A 22,251-nucleotide genomic window follows, 5' to 3' on the forward strand; every position below is an offset into this window, starting at 1 on the left:
ATACAACTATAATTTTATTAATTAGTTTTCTTTTTAGTAATAGACACTATTGCGCTTCCCTTCCTAAATAACAATTTCAATACTACTTTTATGACATACAAAGCAACTACAACTAATGCTAATAAGTCGAAGTACATCTTCTGGTACCAGGGCAGCAGCAGCGCGGGGGAGCGCAGATGCGGCGCGCCGCGCGTGTGTACCACGTGCTCCACCCAGTGCACCAGCTCTTTGCCTGGGGGTACTGGACGGTCGTGGAACAACTTTGAAAGTTCTTTGACCTTCTCAGAATACCTAAAACAAATAGTGAGGTCAACATATGATTGATAACATATTTATTTTATTTTGTAAACCGAAATAGCCGCCTGTTTTACTTACTTTGTACTAGTTAGCATTTCTTCTATAGCAGCTTTCATTTCACCAGCCATTTCGTAAGACAGGTCGACCATCTTCGCGTATCCCTTGTTCACAGCTCTCAGCGCATTGACGTGCTGGTCGGCTCCGTACGGAATGACGATCGTGGGGACTCCGAAGTAGACTGTCTCGGTGGTGGACAGGAGACCGCCATGGGTGATGAAAAGACGCATGTTGGGATGAGCTGAAACGTAATTCCAAATTTTAATACATATTACTTAGTTTAAAATTTGGATATTTGAAACCAGGCGCAAGGTAACCTTGTGTAAGCACGCCACCGGGACAGATGCTGTTAAAAGGTTTGCTGGAAGCGATTGAATGAGTAACGTAAGGCTTAGGATAGGATGTGTTCAGAAATTATCATATAAAGTTAGATTTTTCTCCTCATCATTCATGGATAGGTTCATAACCGTTATTGTAACGGACTATATTTTCAGATTCAGACCTGTGCAGACTTTAGACAGAAAAGTTATTGGAGCTGGATGAGAACGTTAGTGACCTGAGAGCGCTGCTATCGACCGCCAATTAAGATAATTTAAAGCGTGATAGTAAATCTCAGGAACCCTTTTACAGAATCGGAACCTCAGTGATCTTAAATGTCCAATGTCTCACCAAGAATACTTTGTTGTGGCGCCCACTCCAAAATATGAACGTTTTTAGGTAAATTTGGTAATTGTTCTTCAAACTTCCATAGCACAGTTTGCTTCAATCCACCAAATACTTCCATGAATTCTTTTTTTAAAGACTCTGGCCAGTCTTTGCTCTTGGCATTACTTCCCATACTGAAGTATATGACTCCATGCTTTGCCTCATCCATAATCTTTTGGAGATTCTGTAAGTGTAACATTGAGATACAGCGCATTTGTGACATAGTTATAATTTTAACATAATACTCAGATAGTTCTTGTTAAAATCACATTCATATTTAAAACTTATTTGAAGTGGATCTTCTTTGTTTGAGTTCTTAAATGAGTGTACCTAGGTACAGTTTAAAATTTAGTACCATCCGAACATTCCCAACGAAGAAAGATAGGAAGTGAGATTTCTTATCGAAAGCTAATTTTATTTCTAATACACTTAGAGCCACTTGCACCATCCTAATAACCTGAGTTAACCGGTTACCAGTACAATTTGACACTGGGTTAACGGTTTAGCCGCTTTACCCTGGGCAAAGACATATGTAACTCCGTATAAGATGAATAAAGTCTAAGGAAAAAACGTGCCTCGGAAATCAAGAAAAAGTGATTCTCGGATAGATGGTGCACACACCTTTGGCCTATGCTCGGCTAGATGGCGTGTACGACACCGTTTCATATTTAACAATTTTAACTCATAGGTAGAGTCTGGCTAGCCAAAAATTGTTGACAGATATTTCGTTGTTGTATTACCAATTGTCTATGATTTAAAAAAAAGCTAAGTCAGTTGTCAATTTATGTCATTCATTCAAATTGTTTGCGGATTATAATGGGTTTATTTTAAATAATATTAATAATGTCTATACTGAGTGAGGTTCGCAAACTATTATTTAAGCTCGTAAATAATTACGACAATGTGCGAAGTCGACGTGTAGCGTTGTATAACGAAAAACTGCAATGTTTACAACTCCTAAACAAATGTAAACAAATTAGGAGGTTGGTGCTCTATAAATATCTTGATACTTAGCATTTAGCATATTTGGCATAGTACTTAAGTATTTTTTTGGTGATGGATTAATATTACGGTATTATCGAGCTAGGTCTTATTTACACTACATTTCATTTTTCGCCATGTAACAATGGTATATGGTGAGAACGTGTTTACATATGTGTTTATTGTTGACTGTACTTTACATAGTGGTAGAAATTATGTGAGCTGACTTTGAGTGCACGTCAACGTATATTTAACTTATATCCTTAGGTACCTTACGTGTCCACAGAAAATCAAAAATATTTTCTAGTATCAAAACTATAATTCCTACTATACAAAGTGTGACCAGCCCAAGATTTTTTGAATTTCGGCCAAACATTTGTGTAATATTTCAGTAGCCAGACTCTATCAGTGAAAGAACATGGGTCGAAATGATATAAAAATAATAAAGTCATTTATCCATAAATATACATTTTTTTGATAATTGTGTACATTTTCATTTTGAGTTTTAATCGTGTGTCGATACATGGCAGTAAATTTACTGTGACTACAAAATTTACTATAACAGGACTAGGGCTTGCAATTCGAATATTCGAATATTCGAATATGTCGAATATTCGACCTGTTTTGATATTCGAATATTCGGCCGCTCAGGTTTCGAATATTCGAATATTTTTTATTACTAGGTAAAATCTATTTTCATCCGTTATAGTTACAGTTTCTGTGTATTTTGCCGGGTATTAACAGTGAATGAGGAACCGTAGGTACCCAAATGCGAAGGAAATAATGTTTTTACTGTATTCCTCTCAATAGGCTTCGTGAATACAGTTAAACCTAACTCAATTTCAAAGGAAACGAAATCAAAAAGTATGTTTTATTACGGTGCGGCTAATGCTTTTTCTAGGTACAAGTAACTTTACGTAAGATAAAGGGTCATTTTGTTTATTGAGTAAAATCGTACCTTAAGCGAATATTCGAAGTCTAAACCTTGCCCTTTATCGCAATTCACAAATTTGATCATACCAAACCTACCGAACTAGTTCTAACCATGCACCTTTAGCTAACGAGTAATCCACCCCGTAGTCAGCCAACTTTTTCCCTTAAATATTCCAATACCAATTATATAACTTATTATATAACAGCCGACCATTAGGAATCAAAACTAAACTTGCCAAGACTAATAAAGTCAATAAAGATTCAAAATACAATGGAATTAAAGGCCATTTTACAGGCTTCTTAACGACAAGAAGTTAATTTAAATCAGAAAATGATTAGTGATTAGTTGATTACCTACTAAAATGTTTTCTCTCTTACATACGTGTTTGGATGGTTAAAGTTATATTAATTCACGCAACGACGCATTTATAATAAAAAGTTTTATCAAGAAATATTGAAAATGACTAATTTTTGCATTTTAGGTACTTACTTGCTTTTATAAACGTGGGTATTTCAGAGTAGGATGATAAAACCTAGTCAATAAGTGGATTTCTGCAAAATATCATTAATTTTAGCAATATGTGGAAAAAGCTTTTGAATAAAACGATAATAAACCGATTTTTCGTTCCTTTTCTTATTTTTTTAAAATATTCGAATAATTATTCGAATATCTCGTCAGAAAAAGTCGAATATTCGAATACCTGAAAGTTTCGAATATTTGCAAGCCCTAAACAGGACCCCTCTATACTATATATTCTCTTTGCCCTTGGTTAGTGGGATGGTTCAAATGGCGCTTATAGTTTAATTTAATTTTTAATCGTTCTTTATCTATACATATAATAAAGCTGAAGACGGTCGAAAGTCTGTACATGGAAAATATTTGAAAAAAAGTTGGCTGGGGATACTTAGAATCGATAACAGAACACGTTCCAAAAGTTATTAGAATTTTTGTCTGTTTGTCTGTTTATCTGTTTATCTGTTTGTCTGTTTATTTGAACGCGCATCACGTGAAAACGGCTGAACGGATTTTGATGAAAACTTTACTTATCTGTCGAGAAAATCCCCGGCCAGGTTATAGGCTATAAAAATTCAACCCCTAAAAGGGGGGGTAGCCATAACACTCGATTGACTTAAGTTTGCCCCTGAATCTTATGGCGCGATTTAGGAAGGAGGGGCAAACTTTTTTCAAATATGTGCTACCACTATTGAGTACCCTGGTAAACTAACAGATGGAGCTGAATTTAATACGTTGTGACATGAATAAGCCACCGACGAAAGATTTTGCCAAATTAACTCTAAGTTTAGAAGACACGGATATCAACAAAAATTATTGAATAATTATGTTGATTTAATAAATTAATAATATATCGAAAAATGTTCGCGCTCGCTTCGCTCGCGTTTTCAATAACTTTCTAAGATATGGCGACTGCAGCAGCATTACTCTGTGGCAACGTTACTGCTGTAGCACTGTCAATTTTTGTGATAAAATGATGTGACTGATTTCCATACTAAAAGTAAAAATGTACAACTGTCTATCAAATTGCGTTTTTATATCGAAAAATTTTCGCGCTCGCTTCGCTCGCATTTTCAAGAACTTTCTAAGATATGGCGACTGCAGCAGCATTACTCTGTTGCAACGTTATTGCTGTAGCACTGTCAATTTTCGTGATAAAATGATGTGACTGATTTCCATATTAAAAGTAAAAATGTACAACTGTCAACTGTTGCATATTGAGAAGATTAAATCAAAATTATCTTCACTGACAGGAGCCCTTCGAAGTTTTGCCCGTAGCCTTCCAATCAATGTACGTTATCTAATATATAATTCACTCGTCAAACCGCATATAGATTATCTCATAGAAATATGGGGTACAGCTGCAAAGACGATCCTGGAAATCCTGCAGATAGCTCAGAGTAAGCTTATAAAAGTACTTTTCAATTATGACTACTTAACTGAAACCAAGATCATATATAAAGAGACAAAAATTTTATCTATTAAACAAACATATTTTTATTACACGTGTATCCTTATCCGGAAAATACTTAAAAAAAATATCACAACACAAATAAGTTTTAAAAAGAAACAAGAGGTACAAAAAATTAAACTACGCAACGCGAATGATTTGTTACTACGTCCATCGAGAACAAATTATGGCAAAAAATCTATCTTAAATGAAGGTGCCCGAATCTATAACAAATTACCAAAGGCAATAAAAGAAACTAAATCTTTCATTATTTTCAAACATAAACTAAGACAGCATGTTTTGAATAATATAGAAATAAAATAACTCACTACAGTAACACATTAAATAAATAATAATAATAAAAATAATTATATACATACACACACAACATGTATGCATTTATAAAATATCAATTAATTATAATAAAAGAAAATACATATTATTTTATGCCAATGTAAAATAATATTTGTGCTTTCTACGTTCTAATACAATTTAATTATATGAATATGATCACAAGTTACATAAAAGTTAACAATTATTAACGTTATTAATATGTTGCCTGCGCATGTCTTATAACATCGAAATTTTTATAATAAAATAAATCACTATAAAATAAATAACAAACAGTGTATACGATAAAACATTTAAAAAAATAAATAAATTAAAATAAAATTTAAAAAATTATATTTAAAAGAAAAAAAAATAAAATTAAAATAAAATATACTTATACAAAAAAAAAACTTAAATTACTTAACTAATAATATCAGCTACGCATACCACCTTAAACAAAACTAATATTTATACCTAAAAATTGTTATGTATTATTGTGTATAGTGAGCGTACTTGGATGTAGGACATCACGGTTTACTTTATATCCGTGTATTGTTGCTGTTTCCAAGTGCGCTCGCGCACCGCGCTTACGCCAAGTAGCATGTTTGGATCTACCCGCGTTGTGTATAATTGTTTAGCGGCACGAAATGTAAATGTAAATGTAATGTTTTGTTTTAGCGCTCACTTTGTAAATATTGTAAATATTTAGTTTTAAGTTATGTAAGTTTCTCATATGAGTGAATTGTAAAAATTCTTTTGAGAAATAAAGATCTTTGAACCGAACTGTCTGTCAAATTGCGTTTTTATATCGAAAAATTTTCGCGCTCGCTTCGCTCGCATTTTCAAGAACTTTCTAAGATATGGCGACTGCAGCAGCATTACTCTGTTGCAACGTTATTGCTGTAGCACTGTCAATTGTTGTGATAAAATGATGTAACTGATTTCCATACTAAAAGTAAAAATGTACAACTGTCTATCAAATTGCGTTTTTATATCGAAAAATTTTCGCGCTCGCTTCGCTCGCATTTTCAAGAACTTTCTAAGATATGGCGACTGCAGCAGCATTACTCTGTTGCAACGTTATTGCTGTAGCACTGTCAATTTTCGTGATAAAATGATGTGACTGATTTCCATACTAAAAGTAAAAATGTACAACTGTCTGTCAAATTGCGTTTTTATATCGAAAAATTTTCGCGCTCGCTTCGCTCGCGTTTTTAATCACTTTCTAAGATATGGTAACTGCAGCAGCATTACTCTGTTGCAACGTTGCTGCTGCAGCACTGTCAATTTTCGTGATAAAATTATATGACTGATTTCCATACTAAAAGTAAAAATTTACAACTGTCTATCAAATTGCCTATTTATATCGAAAAAATTTCGCTCTCGCTTCGCTCGCGTTTTCGATCACTTTCTAATATATGGCGACTGCAGCAGCATTACTCTGTTGCAACGTTACTGCTGTAGCACTGTCAATTTTCGTGATATGATGTGACTGATTTCCATACTAAAAGTAAAAATGTACAACCGTCTGTCAAATTGCGTTTTTATATCGAAAAATTTTCGCGCTCGCTTCGCTCGCGTTTTTAATCACTTTCTAATATATGGCGACTGCAGCAGCATTACTCTGTTGCAACGTTACTGCTGCAGCACTGTCAATTTCCGGATAAAATGATGTGACTGATTTCCATACTAAAAGTAAAAATGTACAACTGTCTATCAAATTGCGTTTTTATATCGAAAAATTTTCGCGCTCGCTTCGCTCGCGTTTTTAATCACTTTCTAAGATATGGCGACTGCAGCAGCATTACTCTGTTGCAACGTTGCTGCTGCAGCACTGTCAATTTTCGTGATAAAATTATGTGACTGATTTCCATACTAAAAGTAAAAATGTACAACTGTCTATCAAATTGCCTATTTATATCGAAAAAATTTCGCTCTCGCTTCGCTCGCGTTTTCGATCACTTTCTAATATATGGCGACTGCAGCAGCATTACTCTGTTGCAACGTTACTGCTGTAGCACTGTCAATTTTCGTGATATGATGTGACTGATTTCCATACTAAAAGTAAAAATGTACAACTCTGTCTATCAAATTGCGTTTTTATATCGAAAAATTTTCACGCTCGCTTCGCTCGCGTTTTCAATCACTTTCTAAGCTATAGCGACTGCAGCAGTATTACTCTGTTGCAACGTTATTGCTGCAACACTGTCAATTTTCGTGATAAAATGATGTGACTGATATCCATACTAAAAGTAAAAATATACAACTGTCTATAAAATTGCGTTTTTATATCGAAAAATTTTCGCGCTTGCTTCGCTCGCGTTTTCAATGACATTCTAAGATGTAATAAAGGTGACATTCGGGTGGCGACTGCAGCAGCATTAGGTACTCTGTTGCAACGTTACTGCTGCGGCACTGTCAATTGTCGTGATAAAATGATGTGATTAATTTCCATTCTCAGCTGTAATGCGGCAATGAACGTCACTCAATTTACCAAAAAAAATCAATGTAATCTTGATGACCCTAGGGAGAGGGGGCACCATGGTCTAGAAATGCTTAGGGCATCAAAATATCTTAATCCGGCACTGGTCGTTTGCGGAGTCAAATGATTTGGGACTCGCATTTTATACGCATTACCATGCATTCCCGAAAACAATCGAATCATTCCCGAAAGTCTCGCAACGCATTGAGGTTACAAGGGGCACGTGTCTTCCTTAGGAGCCTCAGGAGTCTGAAGAAGACCACGGTGAGTGGCGGTCTAGCCACAGGCAGGCCGCTTCACTTTCCCTCGCGCGCGTATACCTTACGGCTTACTGTATCGTCCGATATATACCTACTACCTACTCTGTCGTTATAACACGTGTAAAATTTGAATACGGGCGAAAAAACTATTGACTTTGGAGTGTAGTTTTATTTAGTGGTACCTAATTGTAAAATATTTTATCTGGACTACAGTCCTCTAGCATATCCATCTGTCAACTTTACCTACTTCAAGTTCCGCCTCCAGGGGATAGGGAGAGAAATTAGGATTAGAAATTAGCCGCTTACTGACATAGACCGAATTCCACGCGGGCGGAGCCGCGGGCACAGCTAGTTTGGTATAAGTTTGATATGATCATTTAATTACAAAACAACAGAACGAAAATGTTGAAATGGCTATGTGCCGTCATTGATTTTGTTAACAAACTCAGGGGCCATCGACTAAGAAGAACTTACGATTGAATCTCTAACATTTAAGGCCTGTGCACACCGGCTGCGTGTGCGTGACGTGCACGTGCACGTGCGGCGTTGTAGTAGGTTGTAGATCCTTATGAGATACGGCACACCGCTTGCGTGACGTGTGCGTGTCCAACACTTTAGAGCACGTCACGGACACCAAGCCGGTGTGCACAGGCCTAACGGCAGAATATAATTAAATAAAACAATTTGAACTCTGGTTGTGGTTCCTTACCTTTGGAAGAGGCTTGGTGTTAGGATCGATATGATATCCTCCAATTTCCTTAACGTTCGGAGGCACACTGATGGGCTGGCTCAACGAAGTGTGGGAGTTTGTCAGCAAGAACGTGCCGTTGTACAATACTTCCTCGTATGGGGGCAACTGCCTACCCCGTTTTGCGAACAGGGGCTTATAAAATTTTTCGTACATTGCGGTCTCTTTCGGTTGTAAGTAGCTGAAAAGTACACGGTCTATTTAACACTGTCTGGGTACAGTGACACTTAGATAGTTATTCTATATTTTCAAGATCTACATTTACTATAAGGGCCCGCGAGACAGGCTACGAGCGCTAATATTATTTCAGTTAAGATAAGTACAAAGTTACGTTTATTAATAAAGTTCGGGCACCCCTGAATGAATTTTTAAAACTCACTATACCTATATATAAAACATTGCTCATCATCATTGCATCGCATTGGGCTAGCGTGGGGACTATAGCCCGAGCCCTCTCACGCATGAGAGGAGGCCTGTGCCCAGCAATGGGACGTATATAGGCTGATATGATGATGATGATGATACCTACATATGAGTATGTTTACACTTACAAATATATTACAGCCTTGAACGCAGCCATGGAGAATAAGTTGGTAACTCGCTCGAAGAACGTATACGGTGGGAGTTTGCTGCTGGTGGTAGAAAAGACGTTTGGGTTAAACGAGGGGTTCGATGGCTCGTGTACCAGCTGGAGCACTAACCAGTGCGGCTCCACGGACGACGACCAGATCAGTGGGCAGTTAAACAGGGACGCTATCCTGCAAGTATAACCATTATTAGAAATGTATTTACACGTAATGTATATACCTAGTTCAGTAGTTAACTAAGTAATATAAGTAAACATGGAGCGAGATAGCCAGATCCAGAAGCTGGCGACCAAGTGGGAAAGAACGGGTATTGACGTTGGCGGAAAAAGGTTGACAAACCTAATAGGTACGTTTCGCTGACGACATTGTGTTATTCTCCCACACTGCACCCCATCTACAGAAAATGCTACAAGACCTTAGCACGGCAAGTCTTGAAGTCGGACTCGAAATGAACAACCCAACTCGAAAAACCCAGTTAATGACCAATGGCGCGAAACGTAGGGTCACGGTAGATGGGCAGGATATACAATATGTTGATGAATACATCTATCTGGGCCAGATAGCATCCTTCGATAACAGGCAGTCCAAGGAAATCGATCGACGCATCGAAAACGCCTGGAAGAGCTTCTGGTCCATGAAGGCGTTAATGAAGGGCAACCTTCCACTAGCTCTAAAACGCAAACTCGTCGACATGTGTATTCTGCCTATCCTAACCTACGGTGCCCAAACTTGGTCATTAACAGAAGCCCAAAATAAGTCCCGACTCAAGATTTGCCAGCGAGCAATGGAGCGAAGTATACTCGGAGTCCGTAGAATCGATCGGGTAAGGAACACAGAGCTGCGCTCCAAAACTGGAATCGCAGATGTGGGTGTGAAGGCCGCCAAGCTCAAGTGGGATTGGGCGGGACATATCTGTCGGATGCACCCGGACAGATGGACCAAAATAGCGACCGAATGGGCACCACAGATCACCCGAGGCAGAGGCAGACCAAAAATGAGATGGCGAAACGACCTGGCGGCTTAGCACGGTCGCGTTTTTATCCCTTGTCACCATGCCTGTCACGTTCTACCAAGTATGTAAGTGCGAAAGGGACGCGCATAGTGATAGACGATAAAAATGGAACCGTGCTGCGCCCACTGGACTCATTCTGTGGCGACTGGCGGGAGCATGCACAAAGCCGTGACGAGTGGCGAAAGACAGGGGAGGCCTTTGCCCAGCAGTGGGACACAATATAGGCTATTGAAAATAAAAAAGTTAACTATGTATACTGATATGGTCGAAAAAAACATGAATAATAAGTCACAGCAAATAGTTTTTCTTTGTAGGTACACTTACCCGGCAAAAGCATCGGTGACAAGCCACTCTACAATAACAGCATCAAACTCCTGCGTAGGGTCGCCGAGGAAATTCACGACGTTTTCAATTTCTAACATGGACCACATCATATCAACGAACTGGGTTAACATGCCTAGTACTTGGGGTTTTGTTTCCTTGTTCAAGATAGCCTTTAAATTTATCGTTTTGCCAACTGTAAAATAACAATTACATTTTTATATCAAATATAAAACCCGTTGCCTCGTAGCAATGCCATTTTATGTAAAAAAAAACCGGTCAAGTGCGAGTCGAACTCGCGTCCCAAGGGTTCCGTACTGAACACATTTTCGAACGAGCGAGCAAAGCGAAGTTCTTAAGTACATTTAACTGTTCATTCAATTGTTCCACATACGGCTGGCTTGGGGCACGCCCCGGCTTTTCCGTGTTTTTTAACTGAGCTATCAAAGGATAGTTACGCATTAAATTTTGTTCAAGTATTGTGTAAAGCATAGTGCCTACATTTTTTTGCATTGGTTAAGCGTATCTCTGTTATTTCAAGATAACAGGGCTATAACCACGACAATCGAAGTTCGAAAATTGCTGGCATTTCTCTCTGTCACTCTAATTACGGTTTCATTGGAGTAAAAGAGAAATGTCCGCAATTTGCGAACTTCGGTGTTCGCGGTAGACCCTCTCATATACGGCACTACAGCCTTCTCATTTAGCTACTCGTACTTACACCAATTATTTGTTATTATTATTTGTTCTGTTTGAGCACTAACTTCCTACACTACAGCCTACAGCTAATCCTTCGACCTTACGTGGAGGCGCACCTCTCTCGGATGCTCCAGGCTTTCGGCCCAACGCAGAGCTTGGCCTTCGACCTTCGCACTAGCTGTCCACACCACGTTTCACGTAAACAATTGCGGTTGTGGCCCTGATAGAGCTTATCCGCAATTCTTATTCTAAGTCTGGCTCACGCTCAATTGCAGACTTCTTATACGTTTTTGCAGTAATCTATAGGTATCGGGCCCAATCGCTTAGCAAAAGATAGAACAAAATCGACGATCTCCTTTGCAGGAAGCATGCACATGTCAGAGGCTCCGGGCCTTCAGGGCCTTCGACGTTCGCATTCAGACACTTGTACTATAATTTTTCTGTGTTTGAGCACTAACTTCGCGTAACTCGGCCGTACGTTTCAAAAAGTCTCTGGGGGACTTCTGATTTCTTAAGAGTGGCCAATTATGTACAGTCACCACACGGGATTGTTATGCCATTTAGGATTCTTGCTAAATTGGAAACTCTATAGCGTAAGTATTGAACAACTAATTTAACTAGGACCCTAAATGGCGCAACAATCGCGGAGCGTGATCGTACTATGAAGGGGCCAATAATTATAGCAGTCACCCTAATCCTCCTAAGTCCCGATGTCCTTCTAAAAGAACAAATTAAAATCGAATGTTGAAGTTTAATGGAATAAAAGAAGGTTCCAATTTCAAACCTGTAAAAATGACTCTGGGACTTACGAGGAATATCAACGATCATGGAAACTCACCTGTTTTGTCGAAGAACTCTATATGTTTGCTAAGATCAACTTCACGATACTTATCCGTTGTTTTGTTAGTCGGGAACGGGGTTGCAAAAGTTACCTGGAAGTTTAACAATTCCATGAAACATACATATGTGACGTCCTACGGGTAAAGGTACCTACCTTATGGCGGTTGGCGCTTACGCTATCATTAACGCCGCTCCAATTTTATGCGACGTAAGCGCCAGCCGCCATAAGGTACCTACCTTTTGCCGTTGAACGTCACATATACTTAACTTTTGTGGCTACCACCAGTTTGGCACTGACATAAACGCTATCGAGAACGTAACTTACTTTCTATGCATCTTGCGCGTAGGTGCTCGCATATCAGAGCGAGCGAGGTATATGTATACAAAGCAAATTACGTAGACGTTAGCGTATAGCGTATATGTCAGTTTTGACACTGTCAGTGGCTCATGGTAAGGGTTTAAAAAAATAAAAACAACGGGTTGCACTCCGGGAGTGCCGGCAGAAGTGAAAACTCAACGACATTGTAACTCAAAATATTAATAACCGCGTCATCTAGTGCAAAATGTCTGCAGTACTATGCATAATTGAGGTTAACGCCATCTAGCGTTATTTCGTCGCATTACTTGAAACCCCTAAGCACATCACTGTGAGTACTAGAATTATATTAATACCAGTTTGAGGGAAACTCACTAGATGGCATTTAAATCAAAAAAGAAAAACACAATGACATTGTAACAGTCTCCGTCACACGTGACGTCACGCAAGCGCCCTGCGCCGCCTAAACGAAACAGCAGGCTCAAGCATACATTTTCGCCACGCGGTAGAAAGAGGGTTACGTCTTACGTCTTACGGTCACGTGACACCTGTTACGAGTTTAACATTTTTTCCCCATCACAAAAAGTGCTCAGCGCCGCTAAAGAAGTTTTCACTTCAATAAATAATAATAATTTAGCCTATATACGTCCCACTGCTGGGCACAGGCCTCCTCTCAAGCACGAGAGGGTTTGGGCTATAGTCCCCACGCTAGCCCAATGTGGATTGGAGACTTCACATACACCTTTGAATTTCTTCGCAGATGTATGGAGGTTTCCTCACGATGTTTTCCTTCACCGAAAAGCTAGTGGTATATATCAAATGATATTTCGTACATAAGTTCCGAAAAACTCATTGGTACGAGCCAGGATTTGAACCCGCGACCTCCGGATTAAAAGGATACTTAGGATGGTAAGGGTACTTAGGGTTAAAATTGTATGTACGGAAGTTACTTCAGAGATCATGCTACCATCCCAAATTAACTTAAAGGGGCCCACTGATTACCAGTTCGCCGGACGATATCAGCCATATCAAACAACTGACAGGCTGATATCGTCCGGCGAACGGGTAATCTGTGGGCCCCTTTAAGAGATCTTTAAATACATAACATTGGGCATCTTTAAAAATCTTAACTACACTTGTCAAAATCAACGTGCCGGTAGGGTAATAAAAAAAAAGTGAAAAAGCTAGCTGCAACGCGCATCGAGGAAATGAATTGCACTTACCTCATGTCCAGCATCCAACAGATGTTTGACATAGCCAGCCCCAAGTATATTGTGACTCTTACTAGATACCGGGAATACTACTAAAATCTTGTAGCCGCCACATAGGTGTAATAAAGCTATCAGAACTAGAGACGATAGCACTATGTTGGCCATGGTGTTAACTGAAATCAAAATAGTTATTTGTTTTTTAAGTTGTTGTTAAACCACTCGTGCTAATATTCATACCCGAACAAGCGAAAGATTCCAAAATTGAACCACGAGCGTAGCGAGTGGTTCGAAAAATGGAATCTTGAGCGTTGCGAGGGTTTCAGAGCACAAGGGTTAAACAAAATTTGCCCCCGAGTGAAACACAAAATTTCCCACCACACCAACCCGAAGCAAATATTACATGTAAAATATCAAACAAAATCAAACCAAATCAATCAAATGAATGTTATTAAATATTTATCATCCAAAATCATCATTTAAAAGTCAATTCTACCAGCAAACATAAGAAAACAACTCAAAATTTGCATTTGATTACTTTGCCTGTCATGTGAATAAAATGCAAATTTGCTATCAGTTTTTGAAGTGCAAAGTAAGCCTTTCCGAGCTGATGGTGTGGTGAAAAAGTTGTTTCCATATTGATGCATTTAATTATGATTCTAATGTAGACAAAATACCACTCAAGTTTTTTCTTTAAGTAGTGTTACATCGTATATTTCTTTTATTTTAATGTGACTTTGTTATGATTTTTTTAGGAGGCTATCGAGCAGACGAATCGCATTTATAAAAACTTACCTGGTTTTATTCTCTACATAAAGAGAGTCGGTAGATCGTAAACTATCAAGCTACCTATTTAAAAAAACTGTAAACAATCAAATAATAAAATAAATTATCTAAGGCTACAACATTTGTACAATTAAACCTATATTTATCAGCACTTTTATTTATATCAAATTAGCTTAGTCGCTTTTCGTGAAAATTGCCGTACCTGATTTTTTTATTTCAGTCGTCAATCGTATGACTATTTTGTGACGTTCATATAGTGTGATTTCTTTTTCATCCTATCTTTTGCCATTAATATTTAAACGTAAAAGTTATATATTGATAAATATTCGTTATTATTGCACGTAATCCGCTGAACTAACACGAATAGAAGTATGTCTAGGTAGTTTAAAGCGAAGGTTAACAAACAAACAAGTCCGCGGTAGCCGAACATTTGCTAGTCAGGAGTGTCAGGACTCAGGACAGGACAGCTTCAGAATCCTGTCTGAGTCATCTTTAACGGCAAGTCTTTACAACAGCAGAAAATTGTGAAGAAATTTAAATCAGGAAGCATCGAAAGGCCATGCCATGATAAACTAAATGATTAACCCCAGCGAGTTTGAGTACGAGTAGGTACCTGTATCTATTTTTTTTGGATGGTGTACCGAAAGGTCGCAAGTTCGAGTCTTGCCCGAAGCGGTGGCCATTTTGAAGACCGAACATTTATTGAGAAATATGTTTGTACCGTACTTTTATTCCATATTCCGAAAAATGTCCATTCTATTATGGATCGATCGATTCTCGTCTTTGGATCATTATTCTACGCGAGGGGCAATAGTGGTAAGTTAGATACTCGTTACCTACTCTCAGTTAATTTTTATTACACTGGGTATTTGTAGGACTGAAAATTTAGACACGAGATTCTTCAATACGACCGTAACATGATACCTACTCATAGTGATATCATGATAATTATGTAATTCGATTCGATAGGTAGTATAGTCTGTTCGAGAAACGGAAAACGGTGAAAAATAGAGATAATACTCCTAAAAATACGTGTGACACTTCATTAGATTCGTAATGATATCTAGAAAAATGTATTCGAAGCGTGTATTAGCACACAAAAAATTACAAAAGTTATTAACAAAACACGTATTTTTAGGAGTATTATCTCTATTTTTCACCGTTTTCCGTTTCTCGAACAGACTAGTAGGCTCATTCATTGTTACTGCGCATTTTCTTTTATTCTGTGTTATCAATGTAGGTCACAGTGTTATCGATCAAGAGTACTATAGTGTCCTCGTGTAAGCATAAGGGCTTGTGCACAAATCACGCGAGGTTCGATAGGGAGGGATGGGGTCACGAAAAAATCACGACAGATCACGTTGGGGGAGGGGGGTATAAGGAGACCTCGCGTGTATTTTTCTACAGTGAACGAAACGGCTACAAATATAATGACCACCAAAAAATACTTTGGTACCCTAAATAAAAAAATCATGCTTACCAAAAAAAATTACTGAACACCAAATAAATAAGGCCTAAAAATACAAAAGTACCACCACTTTAATTACGACTGCACTTCAAATTGTATTCAAATACCAAATATATTGAATGATCACCAAAAATCATTAATGATCACCAAATCTTGAAGACCAAATTAATGCGATATTTTCACCTAAATAAACCACTATGATTACCAAAAAATTTATACATATTACCAAATAAAGTAAACTGATGCCAAAATTACTAGCCCCTCCCGCTCAACCCCCCGTAGCCCGCACCGCATACCTAGCTAACCTAATCTACTTTTCTAGTAGCATTTCGTTATGCTGCTGTCAGTTAAGTGGGTTAGGTTAGGTTAGCACTGCGACCCTTACAGAAACGAAATGGTACTAGAAAAGTAGGTTAGGTTAAGTTTCAACTGCTACCCATACAGATACGAAACGCTACTAGAAAAGTGGGTTAGGTTAGGTTTGAACTGCGACCCTTACAGAAAAGAAATGCTACTAGAAAAGTGGGTTAGGTTAGGTTTGAACTGCGACCCATACAGAAACGAAATGCTACTAGAAAAGTGGGTTAGGTTAGGTTTGAACTGCGACCCTTGCAGAAAAGAAATGCTACTAGAAAAGTGGGTTAGGTTAGGTTTGAACTGCGACCCTTACAGAAACAAAATGCTACTAGAAAAGTGGGTTAGGTTAGGTTAGAACTGCGACTGTTACAAAAATAAAATGCTATTAGAAAAAGGCGACGAAGTGGATTAATTAATTTAATAGGATAACGATATATTAAATGTTTGCACATTTTTAATTAAAATGTGGTTACAATTTTTGTGATCATTTACTATTTTTGCGTTTACAATGATTATTTTGGAGCCATTTGCTTTAATAGGATAGCAAGATTTAAAAATTTGGTTATCATTTTACATTAAAATGGAGTTCTAATTTTGGTGGTCATTTACTATTTTTGGGTTTACAATGATTATTTTGGTGTCATTTTCTTTAATAGGATAGCAAGATGTAAAAATTTGGTTATCATTTCACATTAAAATGGGGTTTGAAATTTGGTAATCATTGACTGTTTTTGGGTTAATAATGATTAGTTTGGTGTCATTTTCTTTAAAAGGATAGTAAAATGTAATAAAATTGGTAATCATTTCACATTAAAATGGTGTTATAATTTTGGTGATCATTCATGATTTTAGGGTGGTAAAATAGATTTTTTTGGTATTAAATTTTACTAAATCTGGTGATCAGTTAAATAGCAGCCGAACGAAACTAAGAAAAATACCCACCACATGAATAGATACTTTTTCTCGGTTTCGTTAAACATAAATCTTCACTCCGCACTTCAAAATAGCGAGTCTATTTTACGAAATTTTGGAGCGCGTGGCCTTGACCGGTCAGATAGAAAACTTTCAAAAAAATACACGTAATAGGTTAATGTGGGGGAGGGGGGTAATCAAAAACCTCACCAAATATCACCAAGGGGGAGGGGAGGTCAAAAAGTAGCTGAAAACACCTCGCATGATTTGTGCACACTGCACAATCCCTAAGTGGTAGTAGTACCTAGCTAAGATTAATGAATTACAACCATAAATAAATATCCTTGGTGAATCTATTTAAAATTATATGTAGGTATTTAATTAAAACCGAACCTCGTACTTAATGGCGCCTTGTATACAAAAATCGCCAACGCCAAAAAACGGCATACGAGTAGATAGATTAGCTACTCAGAGGGCCTACCGCAAACCACGTTCGACGTGTTGCCTCCCTGTCACACTTACGTACGAATTTACAAGTGCGACAGAGAAGCATCACGTCGGACGTGGTTCGCGCTCGCGGTAGGCCCTCAGATGCATATGCCTATACTGCATATAGGTACCAAAAAGAATAGATAGTATAGAGGGGTCCTGTCATTGTAAATTGTGTAGTCACTGTAAATTTACTGCCATCTACCGACACACGACTAAAACTCAAAATGAAAACGTATAAAGTTATCAAAAAATGTATATATATGGATAAATTATTTTATTATTTTTATATCATTTTGATCCATGTTCATTCACTGATACTTATCTATGTGTTAAAATATGAAACGGTGTCGTCACGCCATCTAGCCGAGGATAGGCTAAAGGTGTGTGCGGCATCTATTCGAAAATGACTTTTACTTGAATTCCGAGGCACATTTTTTCCTTAGACTTTATTCGTCTTATACGAAGTTACATATGTCTTTGTAGGTACTAAAGTATACCCTGCACTCAGGCACAAGTAGTGAGTATTATATTCGGCTGCTATTTAACTGATCACCAGATTTAGTAAAATTTAATACCAAAAAAATCTATTTTACCACCCTAAAATCATGAATGATCACCAAAATTATAACATCATTTTAATGTGAAATGATTACCAATTTTATTACATTTTACTATCCTTTTAAAGGAAATGACACCAAACTAATCATTATTAACCCAAAAATAGTCAATGATTACCAAATTTCAAACCCCATTTTAATGTGAAATGATAACCAAATTTTTACATCTAGCTATCCTATTAAAGAAAATGACACCAAAATAAACACTGTAAACCCAAAAATAGTAAATGACCACCAAAATTAGAACTCCATTTTAATGTAAAATGATAACCAAATTTTTAATCCTGCTATCCTATTAAAGCAAATGGCTCCAAAATAATTATTGTAAACGCAAAAATAGTAAATGATCACAAAAATTGTAACCACATTTTAATTAAAAATGTGCAAACATTTAATATATCGTTATCCTATTAAATTAATTAATCCACTTCGTCACCTTTTTCTAGTAGCAGCAACAGTTGCAGTTCTAACCTAACCTAACCCACTTTTCTAGTAGCATTTTGTTTCTGTAAGGGTCGCAGTTCAAACCTAACGTAACCCACTTTTCTAGTAGCATTTCTTTTCTGCAAGGGTCGCAGTTCAAACCTAACCTAACCCACTTTTCTAGTAGCATTTCGTTTCTGTATGGGTCGCAGTTCAAACCTAACCTAACCCACTTTTCTAGTAGCATTTCTTTTCTGTAAGGGTCGCAGTTCAAACCTAACCTAACTCACTTTTCTAGTAGCGTTTCGTATCTGTATGGGTAGCACTTGAAACTTAACCTAACCTACTTTTCTAGTACCATTTCGTTTCTGTAAGGGTCGCAGTGCTAACCTAACCTAACCCACGTAACTGATAGCAGTTTAACTTACTTTTCTAGTAGCATAACGAAATATTACTAGAAAAGTAGATTAGGTTAGGTAGGTATGCGGTGCGGGCTACGGGGGGTTGAGCGGGAGGGGCTAGTTATTTTGGCATCAGTTTACTTTATTTGGTAATATGTATACATTTTTTGGTAATCATAGTGGTTTATTTAGGTGAAAATATCGCATTAATTTGGTCTTCAAGATTTGGTGATCATTAATGATTTTTGGTGATCATTCAATATATTTGGTATTTGAATACAATTTGAAGTGCAGTCGTAATTAAAGTGGTGGTACTTTTGTATTTTTAGGCCTTATTTTTTTGGTGTTCAGTAATTTTTTTTGGTAAGCATGATTTTTTTATTTAGGGTACCAAAGTATTTTTCGGTGGTCATTATATTTGTAGCCATTATATTCTTTGGGCACAAGCCAGTTGTCACTGTCATTAGGAAAAGGCGGCAAATATAATATGAATAAAAACTTTTTACAAAAAAAATGTTGAAGCATACCATAACTTTGGTGCGATTCGATAAGGATTTACCTACGTTGGATTGCCTTACACGACGACAATGAACGTACTTTTTGTAGGTACAGTCGACGTTAAAAATATGTTTACACTTTTCGCCTTCACTTTTACAAAGGAGTAAGGTGCAAAAGTGTAAACATATCATTGACGTCGACTGGACCTAAGAACACACCTCAGAACACACGATCAAACCTTCTTGGCGCAGTCCGTACCATGTTTGTCGGCACATTAGTGTAAATATAAATGCATTTTTTTGCCGTCGAATTTTTTAAAGAGCATTTCTTACTAATGCTCGAACAGTCTATAGCACGCAAGTGTGGGATTGGGACTGAGTTATTTCCCGTCCCTTATCCAGAGGACTACATTTCAAAATATAAAACAATTCAAGGAATTTACCTTCTTGCCAAATTTCACCTAAAGCGGTTCAATTGTTTAACCATGAAAAGGCGACAAAGAGGCAGACATAATTCTTTACACATATATAATAGTTATTAGTACAGTTCTAATGGGATTTAATAGCCATAAAGCTGATTATTTTTGACTGGTATTGTTACTACTTGGCTTGGCACCGACTTCAAACATATCAGTTGGTAACGCATAGACATAAAAAAGGATAATATTTTATTTCATCCTTTTTGAAGTCGGTTTCATTTTTTTTGTAAAAAGTTTTTATTTTACCATTTTTTGTTTTAACGCATTGTTAAGAGCGCGACGCATGAATGAAAAACAAGATCATGTTTAACAATAAATTCGTGTACCTATTACTTTAGTACATATGTAATCAGGAATTTTCTCGAGTCCGTCTGGGAAATTATAATTCCTGTCAACTAAATCCATCCGCCCGCCCGCCACTGACCCAATCCATCAGCCCCCCGATCACTCAACCTCACAGCACACCAACCCCTGATCCAGGAACCCCTCGATCCTGAACCAGCAACCCTTCAACCGCCATTCCCCGACCCCTTAATCCCTGACCCCTTAACTCCTAACCCTAACCCCCGATCAGTAGCCTTACCAGCTTACCACGAGTTTGACATTGATATATTCGCTAGCATGTGTGTAACTTACTTCCTATGCATCTCGCTCGTACTAACCTTAGTGTGAGCGAGATGCATAAAAAGTTACATTTAGATGCATAAGACGTTAGCGAATATGTCAATGTCAAACTCGTGGTAAGGCTCCAGTTGCAGTACATCAAATTGGTGGTTTTCGGAAGCAAATGCTCGAGTTACTTTAGAAAACCCCGAAATCACTTAACACGTGCCTTTAAAAATTGAGGAGTTCCCTCAATTCCTCATGGATTCCATCATCAGACCAGAACCAAAAATAATACGGAAACATCTTGGAGGTAACTTCTTCCCAACAAAAAAATAATTACTCAAATCGGATCACAGGTGCCGGAGTAATCGCTGAACATACTTACATTTAAAGAAATCATCATCATTATCATCAAAATAATTATCATCATCAGGTCTACTTCATCAAATTGGTGGTTTTCGGGAGAAAATGCTCGAGTTGCTTAAGAAAACGCCCAAAACACCATGCCTTTAAAAATTGAGGAGTTTCCTCAATTCCTCATGGATCCCATCATCAGAACAGAACTAAATTAAAATGGGACCAACTCGTAGGTAGCTCCTTTCAAACAAAAAAAGAATTACTCAAATCGGACTACGGATGTCGGAGTAATCGGTGAACGTACATAGAAAAAAAAATAGCCACAACCGAATACAGAACCTCCTCCTTCTATGGAATTGAAGTCGGTTAAAAAGGCGGCAAATATACCTAATATGAAAAATGTAGACGCGAAGGATCAATATCCCATACAAATTTTGAATTTAGCGCCCTTTTCTACTGACAAAGTTGGCTTGCCAGAGTATAACTAACATACACATACCTGTTGCACTTCGCACACAATACGGTTTTATAACAACATCTAAATTCGCACTAAAATCGTTGTTTTTGCGGACATGTACTTTTACTAAGTTTTATTTACACACACGGATTTTTGCTAGCGCCGTGTCTGGCTGCTACGCAGTTAATAGACTTTGAAGGGCATCCTTTATTTGGTAATAATTATAGTTAGGTACATAAGAATTACATTCTCGTGCATGAGAGCAGTGGGACGATGGTGGGACGATTTCAATATGGCGGTTTGTTTACATAGTTAGCAAGTTAGCATAGAATATTGTAAGTATGCGCTGAAGACTAAAGGTCCATTTTTAAAATTCTTGACAACCGGTTTTTCCAGTTAAAAAACGTGATGAATATCAGGCCAAGCTCAAGGTGGCAACGATTTAGATAATCACAATTTAATTTACATCTGTAGCAAACAGGTACAAAGATCGCTATAAAAAGGAGGTATTTTTATAGCGATTTTGTACAGTCAGCAGCAGAAGTTGCTAAGCGGGCGAGGTGTTCGAAATTACCTTGACACGCTCTTATTCTCTTAACAATATAGTCGCGTCTAGGGTTACCAGATCCAAATTTGGAATTTACTGACAAAATTCCTGA

The 22,251-nt window shown here is 37.6% G+C and overlaps 1 protein-coding gene across 1 annotated transcript; it reads right to left on the reverse strand.

The window, feature by feature from the left end:
* LOC134790228 (UDP-glucosyltransferase 2-like) lies at positions 1-14,553 on the reverse strand. Its single transcript, XM_063761065.1, has 9 exons — positions 14,536-14,553; positions 13,756-13,916; positions 12,215-12,308; positions 10,681-10,873; positions 9,309-9,515; positions 8,719-8,938; positions 1,024-1,243; positions 376-595; positions 1-291 (listed from the first exon to the last, which is right to left on the reverse strand). Exons 2-9 carry the CDS (start codon positions 13,906-13,908, stop codon positions 18-20), a joined length of 1,581 nt encoding a protein of 526 aa, XP_063617135.1. The 5' UTR covers positions 13,909-13,916; positions 14,536-14,553; the 3' UTR covers positions 1-17.
* Between the last annotated feature and the right edge of the window lie 7,698 nt (positions 14,554-22,251).

This window comes from Cydia splendana, chromosome 1 (genome assembly GCF_910591565.1).
Source record: "Cydia splendana chromosome 1, ilCydSple1.2, whole genome shotgun sequence".
In the NCBI taxonomy this organism is placed as follows: Eukaryota; Metazoa; Arthropoda; class Insecta; order Lepidoptera; family Tortricidae; genus Cydia; species Cydia splendana.